The sequence below is a fragment of the Myiozetetes cayanensis genome, unplaced genomic scaffold, assembly GCF_022539395.1.
Source record: "Myiozetetes cayanensis isolate MyiCay16 unplaced genomic scaffold, myiCay2020 scf1, whole genome shotgun sequence".
NCBI classification, from domain to species: domain Eukaryota; kingdom Metazoa; phylum Chordata; class Aves; order Passeriformes; family Tyrannidae; genus Myiozetetes; species Myiozetetes cayanensis.
Window position 1 is genome coordinate 107,544,936 of NW_026086604.1, and position 14,847 is coordinate 107,559,782.

General features: G+C 39.6%; 1 protein-coding gene across 2 annotated transcripts in view; it reads left to right on the forward strand.

Annotated features, from left to right (window-relative positions):
- The first annotated feature begins 398 nt into the window (after positions 1-398).
- Positions 399-14,847, forward strand: part of NPHP3 (nephrocystin 3) — a 30,073-nt gene continuing 15,624 nt past the window's right edge. Inside the window, exons 1-11 of one of the 2 annotated variants that reach the window (XM_050306689.1) lie at positions 399-767; positions 1,399-1,524; positions 2,735-2,885; positions 4,889-5,041; positions 8,521-8,654; positions 8,905-9,065; positions 10,932-11,079; positions 11,619-11,693; positions 12,243-12,422; positions 13,796-13,899; positions 14,546-14,660. In XM_050306689.1, coding sequence (XP_050162646.1) covers positions 414-767; positions 1,399-1,524; positions 2,735-2,885; positions 4,889-5,041; positions 8,521-8,654; positions 8,905-9,065; positions 10,932-11,079; positions 11,619-11,693; positions 12,243-12,422; positions 13,796-13,899; positions 14,546-14,660 — 1,701 coding nt within the window. In that variant the 5' untranslated portion in view covers positions 399-413. The remainder of the gene's footprint in view (positions 768-1,398; positions 1,525-2,734; positions 2,886-4,888; positions 5,042-8,520; positions 8,655-8,904; positions 9,066-10,931; positions 11,080-11,618; positions 11,694-12,242; positions 12,423-13,795; positions 13,900-14,545; positions 14,661-14,847) is intronic. The other variant, XM_050306699.1, reaches the window with a different exon arrangement.

Below are 14,847 nucleotides of genomic sequence, written 5' to 3' on the forward strand. Positions count from 1 at the left end.
CCAGAGGGAAAGTTTGCCGAGACCTCACATTTTCTCGTTTTCAACAGCAAAAAAACCCTAAAACCTAGTCACTTTTCCTGAAAGGAGCGGATTCCCGCCGCCAGCCCCTCCGCTTTTCCCCAGCCTGGACTGGTGGCTCGCGCTCCCCCTCCCGGGCTGCTCCAGCAGCGTTCTCCAGCAGGGAGCTGCCGTGGGACGGGGCGGGAGCGGGAGAGGGAGGGAAGGAGGGAGAGAGGCGGCTCGCGGGGCCGCTTCCTCCCGCTCTCCCTTCCCGTCCGGTCGGCGCACGGAGCGGACCATGTCCCGCAGCCGGCAGCGCTCCGCCCCGGGCGCGTCCCCGCCGCCAGCTCCCGCCAGAGGCTCCGGCCCCACGGCCCGGGGTTAGAGCCGCGCCCGGTGGCGGGAGCGGGGCCATGGGGACGGCGTCGTCCCTGGTGAGCCCGGCGGGCGCGGTCGGGGAGGTGATCGAGGACACGTACGGCGGCGGCGGCGGCGAGGCCTGCGAGATCCCGGTGGAGGTGAAGCCCAAGGCGCGGCTGCTGCGCGGGTCCCTGCGGCGCGTCGGCGGCTCCCGGCCCGGCGGGCTCATCGGCGCCAGCTTCAAGTCCACGGCCTCGGTGCAGGAGCTGGAGTGCGTGGCCGAGTATGAGCGCCTGAGGAAGGAGTACGAGATCTTCCGCGTCAGCAAGAACAACGAGGTGGCCTCCATGGTGAAGAAGGAGGCCAAGCTGGACAGGGAGAACAAGCGGCTGCGCGCCGAGCTGCAGGTAGCGCCCGCTGCCCCTCGGGTGCGAGGGACTGAGCAGCAAAGCTGGGGATGCGGAGGACTCGTCCCGCTTCCCGGGAAAGCTGTGTCAGGGAGGTGGCGGGTGCGAGGGAAGGCGAGGTGCTGAGGGAATGTTGCGAGCCCCAGTGCTGTCCTGGTGAGCCATAGGGATGCCGTCAAGATGTGCATCTGGGAGCGGGGACCGCGCCTTGCGGTCACTGTGGTGACCGGCGATAGAACCCGTGGGAATGGCCTGAAGTTGTGTCAAGGGAGGTTTAGGTTGGATATTAAAAAAGGGTTCTTCCCCCAGAGAGTGGCTGGGCACTGGAACAGGCTCCCCAGGGAAGTGGTCACAGCACCAAGCCTGCCAGAGTTCAAGAAGCATTTGGATAATGCTCAGGCACATGGTGTGGTTCTTGCGGTGACCTGTGCAGGGCCAGGAGATGGACTCCATCCTTGTGGGATCCTTGTGGTCCTTTCCAACTCAAAATATTCTATGATTCTGTGATTTTGTCTGCCCTACAGTAAGGAGAGGTGTAGGGTGCTGGGATAACGTTGTAGTCAGACCTGAAAAGTAATCTAAACCATCAGTGATAAAACTCAGAAAAAAATAGTATGTTAAATGTTTCCAGGCACTTCAGAAAACTTACCAGAAAATACTTAGGGAGAAGGAAAGTGCCTTAGAAGCTAAATACCAAGCAATGGAGAGAGCTGCTACTTTTGAACATGATCGAGACAAGGTCAAAAGGCAATTCAAGGTATGGCTTGACTTTTCTTTTCAGGGGAAAGTGACAAAAAAAAAAAAAAAAGATGGATGTCACTTGTTCATGTTGCCCAAACACTTCTCCAATTGCTTTCATGAGGACCTCTCCTTAAAAAACCTTGAAGTGTCATAGCCTATTTCTGTTTAAGATAATCCTGCCAAAGCCTCTCTAAAACTATGAGAAAAAAAATAGAAAATAAATTTTTAAATTTTAAAAGGAGAATATGCAGTGATGCACGTTAAACTAAATTCTTGCATTATTTGAACACGGGAGTATATTAATTTTTGGGAATCACAAGAAAACATGGGCTGCAAACTGACATATGCTGAAGGAATGTATAAACACGGAGTTTCATTATTTCCGAATAAATTTCTTATATTGCATTGTAAGGTTTACATTAAAGAAAAGTGTGTATTGGTGCATCTGTTTTGGCTGTTAAAATATGACAGGCAGTTAGAGACAGTTTGCACTTTCTGAAGAGATGACTTGAAAGGCCCGATACTTCTGCTGTTCCTTTGCTGCAAATGACACTTCTGCCACCCAAAACAGGGCAGTAGGTCCTAGTTTGGTACAGTTTTCAAAATTCTTCTTATCCTTAATGGTAACTGCTGTTAATATTTGTCAGATATATAAAGAGAGGATTGGTTTTGACCTTATTTAAGAAAATGAAACTTGAGAAATATTTCATTTCTTTAAATTTAAATCTAGGTTTGTATTTTCTTCCCCACATGACACTAATATTTTACAAACAGGACATCTGGAGATGCTTGATCACTTTCTATCATAGGAAATCTAAATTTCTGCACCAATAAAAAGTAAATACAAGTTTGTATGTAATTGGAGAAAATTACATAGAATAATAAAAGGGAACCTTTGGAAAAAAGTATTACATGTAGTGATTTTAGAAGACAATAAACTTCAAAACGTGAAGAGAGTTATTTGCCATTTTTAATGAACATAATAATGAAAGCTTCTAACTTTCAGAATGGTATGCTAAGGTTTAAAATGGTACAATTTTAAAAATAGATAATTTTATGTTTTCCTGCTCATTTATATACTACTGATGGCATTGTGTTCACATTTTCATGCTTTTACCTGCTAAATGAATGCTAGAAACTTATTTTTCCAATTGAAGCTATATAACTTGAGTTCAGGGACTGATAATGAATTTTAATTTTTTATTATTATTATTTTCTGCTCGTAGATTTTTAGAGAAACTAAAGAAAATGAGATTCAGGACTTACTGAGGGCCAAACGAGAGCTAGAAGCAAAACTCCAGAGACTTCAGGCCCAAGGAATCCAAGTGTTTGATCCTGAAGAGTCTGATTCTGATGATAATTGTACAGATGTTACAGGTGAGAATTTTATCCCCAATGTTTGATGTTGGAACATGACTGAAGTCTCAGTAAAGCACAAGACAATATTTATGTTCTTTTGAAAAAAAGTTGTATTAATCCAGATGAAAAGCAACTTAAAGTAGTTTAAAGGATAAAAGCAATGAACTTTACAAAACTGTTTTAGATTGTGGGAACCCCACATTTCTGGTCTTATAAGTGAAGAGATGATGAAGACCCTGTACTGTCTAGACACAGCGACTTGAATGTTTTTTAAAAATTGTTCCATGAACAATTTTGAGGTTTTTAGTCTTTTCTGAGTTTTCGGATCTTAGATCTGAGAGATCATGCCCCAAAGGATCCAAAAATCACACCTGAAACTAGAGGGAATCTTAGACACTTTGGATGATGACTTATGCCAGGCTCAGCTGATGTACTTTTCAGAGTACCAGAGTTAGATATTTACAAAGATGAAGTATATGCCAAATCTTGTTTATGCTATATGAAGTATTTCATAACATGGGAAGGGTTCAGATGGGTGTGTGATCTACCCACTGACTTTGATTCAGAATAGAGCAGTAATTGTAGCAGACTTAACACTCCTCAGATGGCCATTACTTCTTGCACTGTAAAGGGTTACCGAGGAAAAGCTGTGTGCAAATGCTGTTGCTTAAGCTTTATTTTGCTTATTGAGATATGTCAACCATCACTTCTTGGCAGGATTATTTAGAAGTGGAAATGTTTCAAAATACAGTGATTTTTTTTGCACAGTAACTGTGCAGTGTCTTGGGCTGCATCAAAAGCAGTGTGGCCAGCAGGTCAAGGGGGGTGATTCTGCTGCTCTGCTCCACTCTGGTGAGACCCCACCTGTAGTGCTGCGTCCAGCTCTAGGATCTCCAGCACAAGGAGGACATGGACCTGTTGGAGCAAGTCCAGAGGGAACCACCGAGGTGATCAGAGTGGTGGAACACCTCTCCTGTGAGGAAAGGATGAGAGAGTTGGGTTTATTGAGCCTGCAGAAGAGAAGGCTTTGGGTTGACCTAATTGCAGCCTTCCAGTACCTAAGGAAGCCTCCAAGAGAAATGGAGAGAGACTCTTTACAAGAGCATCTAGTGACAGGACAAGGTAGAAAGGCATCAAACTGAAAGAGAGTAGGTTTAGATTAGATATTAGGAAGAAATTCTTTACTCTAAGGTTGGTGAAGCACTGGAACAGGTTGCCCAAAGAAGCTGTGGATGCCCCATCCCTGGAAGTTTTTGATGACAGGCTGGGTCTCGTATTGAGCAACCTGGTCTAATGAAAGGTGTCCCTGCCCATGACAGGGGAGTTGGAACTAGGTGATCTTTAAGGTCCCTTCCAATGTAACCCATTCTGTGGTTCTATGATTTGATGAACTTAAATGCTATAGAAAGTAGTTTTCCTTTATATATTTTTTCTTTCTCCTTTTGTATTAAAATAACTTTTCAATTCATAATTCACTTCTTACCTCTTTTTAAGTCTTTTTCAATTTCCTGATTTTCTCCATGGAAGATTTATTTAGTGTCTTGACTGTTGTATATTGGTGGGCAGAAGTGTAATCCAAACAATATTATGAAGAGATGCTGTCAAAGCTCTCTCAGACAGCCCAAATTTCAGTCCTGACCTACTGCCCCTTTATGCTTTTTTAGTGCTGGAACAATTCCTGAACTAAAGTTTTGTTGTGGGCACAAATGACTGCAGCAATACTGTGAACTGTTTTCCTGATTTGTAATGCAAGGCAGTATTTGAACCAACAGATGTGAGCAATCTATGTAATAGCAAATATTATCAAATAACCTCATCCTTTAGCATCATGGATTTGCATTACCTTTGGACAAGCGCCCATTTAGAACTACAGAACACAAAGGTGGGAGCAAATCTGCTGAAGGAGAAAAAAATTAGTCACTGGCATGTGGCTGTAGGTTTCAACTGGACTATTATGGACTGATAATTTACCTTGTTTAGTGACAATGAAGAGGGGTGTTTTTTTGTTTTCCAATTCTTAGCTACTGGGGCACAATCTGAATACTGGAATGGAGGAGTGTTGGGAAGCGAGCCATCCATGGGTAGTATGATGCAACTTCAGCAGTCTTTCAGAGGGCCTGAATTTGCTCATAGCTCCATAGATGTGGAGGGACCATTTGCAAATATAAACAGAGGTAAGTAGTGGTAGTTTGTTTTGCTGGGATTATAGTGGTCTACGTAATTTTTCTATCTGTTCTTAAGTAATTCTATTCTTTCTTTGCTGCCTTTCTGTCCGTTCTTGGGTAATTTGACTAAAGGGTTGTTTGGAAATCTTCCTTGTGAAAATAAAAGGAAATGTAGCTGTATGGCCTAAGTTTAATATATATGGTGATTATGGTACATGCAGCAGTGATTTTAGCAAACATCAGTGACTGGTGCTTTACTGTGAGTAAACCAAGTACCATTTGTTGCTTAAACTGATGAGGGAAGATGGTGAGCTTTCTTGCAGTATATGCTGGTGTTCTATTTTCTGTTTGTATTCAGATTCTATATTTCTTGAGTAGTAATGTGACATTTGTATTGTTTTTTTCATTGGATTTCTATGGGGTTTGACTCTGCCTAGGGGACCATTTATGGAAATCTAATTACAAGACCAGGATGTATGTTTTTTTAATTTAAATCAGTGCTAGATACTTTCTTGTCAATAATTGTTCTTTTGAACTTTCCCAAACGTCTCTTGTAAAAATTGGCTTCTGGTACTTTGGTTTCCTTCACTGTTGTCCTGGATCTTCAACCTCTCCTGCATATAGTTGACTTCACTGGCAGTTTCTCCCTTTTTTCTTCAATCCTTTAGGCTCTGATATAGTCTGTTTCAGACTCTATACAGTCTGTTACCTGCAAAGTGGGAGGGGAGGGTCTGCCCTGTGATGGTCAGTACCTTGTGATACTGAAAGGAGAAACTATTCCTGTCTTGAAAGAATGGCCAGGTGTGGGTCTAGTTACAGCAAGTGCTGCAAAGCATCCTGGGAGTTGTAGTTCTAAGTACTCTGTCACACATGCTCTGTTGAATGCTTGTATGGGATTGGCTTAAGAAGTTACCTGTGTGACGTGGCAGCATTTGAAACTGCTATATAAGCTGGGACTCCTTGAATAAACGCACTCTATCTCTTGTTACACATCACGTTGGTGTCGCTATGGTCCCCATGGGACTTATTATTTATTATATTAATAACTGCTACATATGGCGCCCGGAACAGGGACCTAAGCCTTATCCTGAATCAGGAAGAAATACGGACCAGACGTCAGGTACCAGCCTATATTTAACGCTGGGGGGGCGGCCGCCGTGCCTGAGGAGAAGCCGCGAGGCGGCCCCGCGGCCATCCCCGGCGGCGGAGCAAGCTTGCGCCGGGACTGTGGCGCAAGTTTGTAAATGAAACTACAGTGGCGCGGGGCGCCGAAGGCGGCGCGGCGGCTTCGGCGAGCACGTGTCAGCGGCGCAGAACTGCGAGGCCTTCGCTGCCCGCCTGCAGCTGGAGCGCGGGCAGCCCGTGCCGGCGGCCGGGCCGTGCCTAGAGCTGACGGCCACACTCCGCTACAAGAGCCAGCCCGCCCATGTTGCCACTCCCCTGAAGCGGACCACGCGGCCCGGGACAGCCGCACATGCGGCACAACGCAGCGCCGAGCCGAGGCCTGGCGGCGATGACCAGCGACATGGCCCCCACCGTGAGCGGGCCGGGCCATGGCCGCAGCCACTCCAGCTCCTCCGGGAGCGTCAACAGTGACAACGCCGCCTCCCCACCCCCGTGAGAGAGGCGGCGGCGGCCCGGGCAAAGACCTGGGCTGAGACCAAAACTATACAGACACTATATTACTAACTGTTTTTACATGTTTCACATATAAACCTTTAAAAATTATTACAAATGTTTTTATCTAAAATAATTTAGTTAACTGTCTTTAGTTTTCTATTCACACTAATAAGAGAGAAAAATTCAACATTGCCTTATTAATACATTTTTAAGTTTCTAATTTCCCTGTAACTTTGTTTAAATTACTAATAGTCACATTTACTGAGTATTGTTTAAAATTGTTAAGTTCTTAAACATATCTAAATAAGTTTAAGTTTGTAACTATCTCGTTTAAGTAGTAATTAGCATCTTTAAGAATTTCTATTGTTGTTAGTTAACAGATTATAATAGTAACCTACCTATACATTTCTGTAAGTACACACTCAGGAATGTCCACACTACTTACCAGTATTATACCTTTAAATTCATTAACTTTCAGTATTCACAACAAAAAAAGGGGAGTAGAGGGTGAGAATATGCATGTAATTAAGTAAGTAAATCCTGAGTCAAACAATTTTCATTCTGACCAAACACTACATAAAAGTTTAAGTTGTATAGCTAGAATATGAAAACAAAGATTACATGTATGCATGAATGAAAAATGATTGGGGTGGCCACCCGAATGAGTGAAAGAGAGATTGTGTGAATGTATGAATGTATGTGAACCATTTACACCTTATACAAAATATCTGAAACAAACACACACAACAAACACTACCTCTAATACATCACCTTAATAAAAGACAACTCAAAACATGATGTTCCTCCTTTAAACTTTTCCTTGTGTTTTAATAAAGTAAGTTTTCCCCAGTTATATATAAACCCTCAGATTAATAAAAGTTTTTGTTCTACCCAATTGCAGAAGACCCTTAGATAAATAAGGTTTTTAATTAATAAAGTTTTATTATTACATAGAACTCTTAGGTATGTAAAGTTTAAGCAAGAAATAAGTTTACTACATCAAGTAAAAAATATATTTGTTAAGAATTACACTGTTTTTTGAATTTACACTGTTTTGTATCTTGTTATTAATAAAAAAATGGGGGAATTGTGGATCTAGTTACAGCAAGTGCTGCAAAGCATCCTGGGAGTTGTAGTTCTAAGTACTCTGTCACACATGCTCTGTTGAATGCTTGTATGGGATTGGCTTAAGAAGTTACCTGTGTGACGTGGCAGCATTTGAAACTGCTATATAAGCTGGGACTCCTGGAATAAACGCACTCTATCTCTTGTTACACATCACGTTGGTGTCGCTATGGTCCCCATGGGACTTATTATTTATTATATTAATAACTGCTACAGCCAGGCACAAAATGAAGAAGGTTTTAAAAGTCATTGCTTCTATAGGGAATAAACATATACTACCATAGAAAGCAATGGACTTTTTCTCTAGAAAAGGAAGTTCCCATAGTGTTTTGCTATTATTTATTCTCATGGTGTAATTGAAATGCATGTAGCTCTGGAGAAAAAAAAATGTTTGGTTATGAGTGAATTTATTACTCCTGCGTATTATTACTTACTTTACAGCTATCAGTTTGATTTTGTGGAAACATGTCATCAATTCTTTTTAAAGGAAATACTGTAATGATAATGTAAATATATTTAACACTCTTGTTTTGCCACATTATCAAATTGTATGACGTTATCAGATTATATGGGTTCTCTAAATTAAAATTTATGAAGGTTAAATAATTGACTGAAAGGTTACTACTGTTTTAGATAAAATGTAGTATTCATATTATTAACAGGTGATGACTTGTCTTTTATGCAGTTCAATGAGATGTGAAGACCTCTAGATTTCGTTTTGGTTTTTTTTTTTTCATTGACAGATGATTGGGATGCTGCTGTTGCCAGTTTATTACAGGTTACTCCTCTGTTTTCCCACTCTCTGTGGAGTAACACAGTAAGATGTTATATTATTAGTACTGATGAGACTCAACCAGAAGTGAACATCCTCATTAGAGTGAGTACCTCACAAACTTATGCTCACTTTTATGCTGTTTTGTTTCCGATGTGATACTGATTCAGAAATTGGTCTAGTATTTCTTGAAAGTTTTAGTAGATGTAGTCTGATTTAGAAAAACCCAGTGAAATATTGTTAAGGACTTCAGGGGAAGAAACTGCCTAGAGAAAAGAAACGGAGAATTGGTTAGTAGGTCTTTAGTGCTATGCATGTTTAATAATAAAGCACTGTTATTCAAATTTGCTTACAGAGCTACTCTCCAAAACTTCAAAGAGTCTGTGAAACAATGGGGTACTTCTTTCAAGTTGTTCATTTTTCATCAGAAAATGAAAGGCCTCTTCAGGATGTAAGAAAATGGGAAATTGAAAAAAGTTCGTTAGTCATTTTGCTCCTGCATTTAACTTTGCCAAGGTGAGGATTTTCCAGACTGGTAAAACAAATGTAAACTGGTAATTTATGCGGAGTGCATAGCTCATTGAAATGTATGTGATGTTTTGCTCAATACATTTCCTAATCTAATATCTTCAAAGTGATACTCCTTCAAACTTTAGGTTTGCTAGTGCAGACACTTGAAAGGATATATCAGCTTTGTAGCATTTCCTTTTTCTTGTAGCTACAGATTCTCTTAAAATACAGCTTGAAAGATGCCTTCATAATATACAGAAATGTTTTGCTTTCCAAGAGCAGCTCTCTGTTGTGCATATGACTGTGTCTTAGGAATTCAAGATGGCTGGTGCAAATGTCCTCAGTGGTTTTCATTTGCTTATCTAGCCTTACACCTGTCTGTAGTATTTTGGGTTTATTCTATCACCTATAAGTTCCTGCTTTGGGACTCATTTCATGGCACTCCTGTTTGTCACCTTATGCTAGCTTTTGACAGCTTGATTTACTGAAGTCATGATGTTTTATGACAAATAGTGATGCAATGTGTTCCATTTGCTCAGTGAGTAATTTCCTAACCTTCTAGAAGAAGAAACATGATTTACTAAATGAAAAACACCAAACTAGGGATACTTTCAGGATTGTGTTAGGAGTGTTACTGTTATCCATTTGAAAATTTTGAGTGGAGTGTAGTTTTGATGTTTGCAGGAGAGAGGGGTGTCCTTTTGCTGAAGAAGAGAGAAAAAAGGATTAGAAAAGATAATATTAAGAATCACAGAGTGATCATTCCAAAACATGAATGCAAAAATCTGAAAATACCAGTATGCATAAAATTTAATTTTAGAGGTAGGTTTTGAACTCTAGGGATTTCAAATACTGTTGTGTTATTAGAGCTCTTATATTAACCCTCTTTCTGTAAATAAAAAAATTGGTCCACAGAGAATTAAAGGCTAGTTTAAGATACTAGTAGCTATGATTTACAACAATAAAGTGCTTTAGGAAACAACCAGGTGCCACAGATTATTATGATTTGTTTTTATAGAGGAATTGGACTATAGCTGCCATACATTTATAATCTTAAGAAGATAATGTCAGCTGCTGAGGATATGTTGGCTCTGAGGGTTTGCTGTTGCCAAATAACCCAGTTTTGTGTATGTGGGGCACGAGTGTTTAAGAACAAAATAAGCAAGGAAAAAAAAACCAAATTAAAGAGTGTTCCTGCCAATAGTATTAATTTAGAGAATTTCTCTTAGAGAAACTGATGAAAATTGTAGTGTTTGTATATGGAGCAAAATATTTGAGAGATCCCATTTGCTATTGTCAGCAACCCTAAGTCATATAGTTCCTTCTGTGGAACAGGAATGTGAATGATATGTATGGATATCATTCATATATTCAAATCCAAAGTGCTTTTGAGTTTGGAGGTGTGTAGTTCTCCTCTAACTGCTATAAATTGTAAGACTGTCCTATATCTGACAAATACTAAAGGATTTTTCCTATAAAGATCAATGAATAGAACAGAGCCTTCAGAAAACTGATGACAGAGATACTCATTAATCATATGTGAAACCGTATTCTCTCCAGGCAAGGCATGCACCTTTCACTCTGCATATGGTATGACAGGAATATCAGCTTTTAATTTACAAATCAATAATCATAAAAATTAATAAATGGTTTTAATGGTTTTGGTACAATTAGCATAAGTTTTCCCTTAACTTTTCCTTGCTTCAGAGTTTTTCTTAAATTCTCTTTTGAAGTGTTTGCTTGCCTTTAGCTGTAAATAGATATGACTTTTGAATTAGATTTTGCAGTGAAACCCATCCTCGGAGCTTGTGTTGATTGAACTGTTTACTACAGCAGTGTAATATAGCACAAGAATGCTGATTTCCAATCTAGTTGTTTGTTGGAGGACTGTGAAGAAGCCTTCTTGAGAAATCCAGAAGAAAAACCCCGGTTAATTTACCACAGAAAAGAGGATGACAGAGTCAGTTCAGTCTCGGTGCAACAGTTAATCAAGCAAATTTCTTGCATGAACAAAGCAAAGGTATGGCATTTAAAAATGGTTCTAAACAACACTGAGTGCTAGCAGGCCCAGATTTTAGGAGAAATGGCATTACACTCATTGCTCTGGATGCTCATGTAAGCAGATCGATGAAGCTGTAATTTATGAATGTTACAAAATTTTCATTAGCAGGGGAGAAAAAGAGCTACTGCTTTCTTCACTAAAAAAAATATATTTGGCATAAGGATAGAACTTCTTACCTGTGTTTAAGGCATTTAAATGGCAGAGTTATTTATATGAATGCCTGTGCAGCCACTGAAGAGAAAGAAGTGTACCTCCAGAGAGATTCCTCCTGTCTGAAAATAGATCAGTTGCTATTTTTTTTTTCCTCTACAGGGAGAACTGTTGAGAACAGCTGAAACTAGGTGCCCAACTTAAAGATCTTAGGCAAAATGAATCTTACATAAGGAAGGCAGCAGAGTGGAATTTAAATGTGTTGCAGAATGTTTTTGTGTGAAGTCCTAAATACTGTTCTCAATTGGATTCAGATTTGCATCATGCTTTGCCATTTACTTTTTCAGATTATTGACCATGTTGGAGGTGTGGAGGAAGGAGCATATGAAATCTATAGCTGTGTGGAAAAAATAATTAAACAGGTAGAGTATATGATACATTTTAGCTTTTTCTGTTCCTACTCTGATTTGTGATCTTAAGTCATGTCAGTGTGATTACTGTATACTACTTGGATGTAATTCAAGGTATCTTTTTGTGTTTTATCATTAATATCTGGCACCAAAGAAATGTGCAAGTGGAAAATAAAACCCCAAACTGAGCAGTGATTTTATGGACAGAAGAAGTAACACCAGGGGAAAGGGATCTATTCATGGCCTAAATTAGCTTTCATTTTCTCTTTATCCATATCATAAAATAAGGAAAGATTGCATAGTGCATTCTGTCCTTATTCTTCCTTGTGGTAAGTTGCTTCCACTATGAGATGACTAAAATCAATGTCTTGAGATCTGTGCATTCGGAGTTAACTTGGTTTCATCTGGTTGCTTATTTATTTATGTTCTCTTCATTTCTAAAAAGAAATGAGCATATTGGTGTTAGTAGAGTTGCACTCATACTAAGACTAATAGCAAATATACCTGCACTGTTAAGAATTGTAATTGTAGTTTTCTCCATGTAATTTTCCTTTTACTTAGGATATATTGGGGTGTGAAATGACAGAACTAGAAGGCAAGGATTTGAGTAACAAGGAAGACTCCACTGCTCCTGAAGAAGAAGTTTTTGGTGATGTATTGTGGGATGCACACGATGAACAAGAACAGATGGAAGCTTTTCAGCAGGCCTCTAATTCAACATGTGAACTGGGATTTGAAAAAGTAAGTACATTGGAAAGGTATATGTGTGAAGAAAAAAAAATCATGATTCATTTCATTGCAAGGCAGGATGTACTTCAGAAGAAGCTGTGTCTGAGAGCATCCTTGAGGGCATTACTCCTTATGCTAGAGGAAACTACGTTTCTTATATAGATGGCAGATTTCTTTTCTGGGAGTGATGCCAGTCTGTGTGTTGTTGAATGGCATTGATGAAGAAGTAGTTGTCATGCCTGCACTGGAAAGAAGTGCTATAATGGTGTGCCAAAGGCTGTTTGTCCTCCTAGACTTCAGGACTTTGCTCGTCAAGAGAAAAGACTGAATGTGTTTGTTTTTTTTTAATTTGCTTTTTCCCTGAGGAAATCCAATGTCTGTCTTGACACCTGGATTTAGGTCTTTAGGATATGACTGATGAAAAGATTTCACCTCATCTTGCAGCCGTGTAAGAAGAACACAGGAAACTTTAAAGCAGAAGGCTGCTGAATAGCTCAGTACTTACTCATTACTGGACATAAAGTTTTCAAAACATTTCAAGTTGTGAGGGAAGGTATAATGAATGTAGGAAGATAAACATTAACGTTGTCACAGAACATGGTGCAACAGCCTGTTTGGGCAACCTTCTTTGAGGTTATAATGTAGCATAAGCATGCAGTTTCTGCATTATTGTATTTAAATTCTTAGTGCCTCTATTTACCAGCATAATATGTTCTTTTACTTCAGTACTCTTATATTGGTGTTGGTTTGGAGGACTGTACATCTTTACTGCATTATAGAGCAATAAAATATTAGAACATTAAGGAAAAAATATCAATCTATATCTCAATGTGCCTCTTATTTTGAAGACAAAATATTTCTCCCAAGCAGGTGATGGGTGTGGTTTCGGCTTTTTTTGTCACCTGCTACAACATTCTTGGACACCCAAGTGAGCCCAAGTGAGTGGTGAAAGAAGGCCTTCTTCTGTGTGCTTAGTGTCTCAAAATATCATTTATGGCAATTGCCAACTTTGAAGGCTTTGTCCTGGCAACCACACCCACTGCAGTGGAGTAGTTTGGGGAAAGAGGGGGCGAGGAAGCTTGAACAAATATTGTACCCTGTTGCTTTACTATAGTAACACTTACCCCCTTTATTAGCACTGAAGATTCAATTGTTAATGAAAAAAAGCTTATTTATTTCACACTTCTTTTAAAAAAGATAATCTGTGGTTTGTGATTCCTTACATTTTTTCCATTTGTATTTCATTTGTGTTGCATTTCAGTAGTTATTCCTTTACCTTAGTAAATCAGTACATGCATTTTGAATCTACATGGTTTGCACTACCAGATACTGTATTTCTGCTTAAAACAGTGGAATATTTATAATGATTGTTTCTTTTTTTATAGTATTTTGAACGTCTAAATGACCTAGTAGCAGCACCAGCACCAATTCCACCGCTGCTTGTATCAGGAGGACCAGGCTCTGGGAAATCTCTCCTTCTGTCAAAATGGTAGTTTGAATTTAAATTTTTTTTGAAAATGAAATGAAATTTAGGAAAAACGAATTACATTTCAAATATTGTATCAGTCTAATTAGAGGTAGAAAAGGGGCATTTACAATGCACTGTAGTTACTGAAACATCCTGGAAAGATTTGTGATATTTGAGTAGTTAATTCCTTCTGGACCTCCTTTAACATCTACCTGTCTTTGCACAGCATTACTGTGTGGTTTTGGTAGCTCAATCTTATTGCCCTTTTCTGATATACAAGAGGGGTCTTCTGGAGTCTTTTTAACCAAAATAAAGGAAAAATCCCAAAAATTTACCATAGAAATGTATTTTGTGGTCACTTGTATGCTATGACAAAATTTGCTGGCATAAAAATAAATCGATAGTGTCATTGCCTCTTAAAAGTTACTATCCAGTGCCAGGAAGGGCATTTGTTAATTGTTATTGGTACTGGGGAGAGCAAAAATGGAATCTGATATTAAAAATTCAATTATAGTTCAGGAAATTTCTATCCTATTTTGTAAGATAAACATGGAACACCTCTAACTAAAATACTGTATCTTCTTTGGCAAAACTGAGTGGTTATATTTGAGATACATTTGCAAAATTACACTCTGTTGAGTCTTTTTTCCCTCTCTTCTGTCATTAGGATTCAATTACAACAGAAGCATTCACCAAACACTCTAATTCTTTATCACTTTGTTGGGAGGCCCATGTCTACTAGTTCAGAATCTGCACTGATAATTAAACGCCTTACTTTGAAGGTATGCTGTATTACATACCCTGCATTGCCTCTTGCTTTGGAAAGTGCCAGTGCATGTCAAAAGATAAAATTTTCTGTAGATTTTTCTACATCAGTGAAAAGTAATACAAATGTAATAGAAAAGCTTTCGAGTTCAGATTGGACAGGGCTCTGAGCAACCTGATCTAGTTGAAGATGTCCCTGCTTAT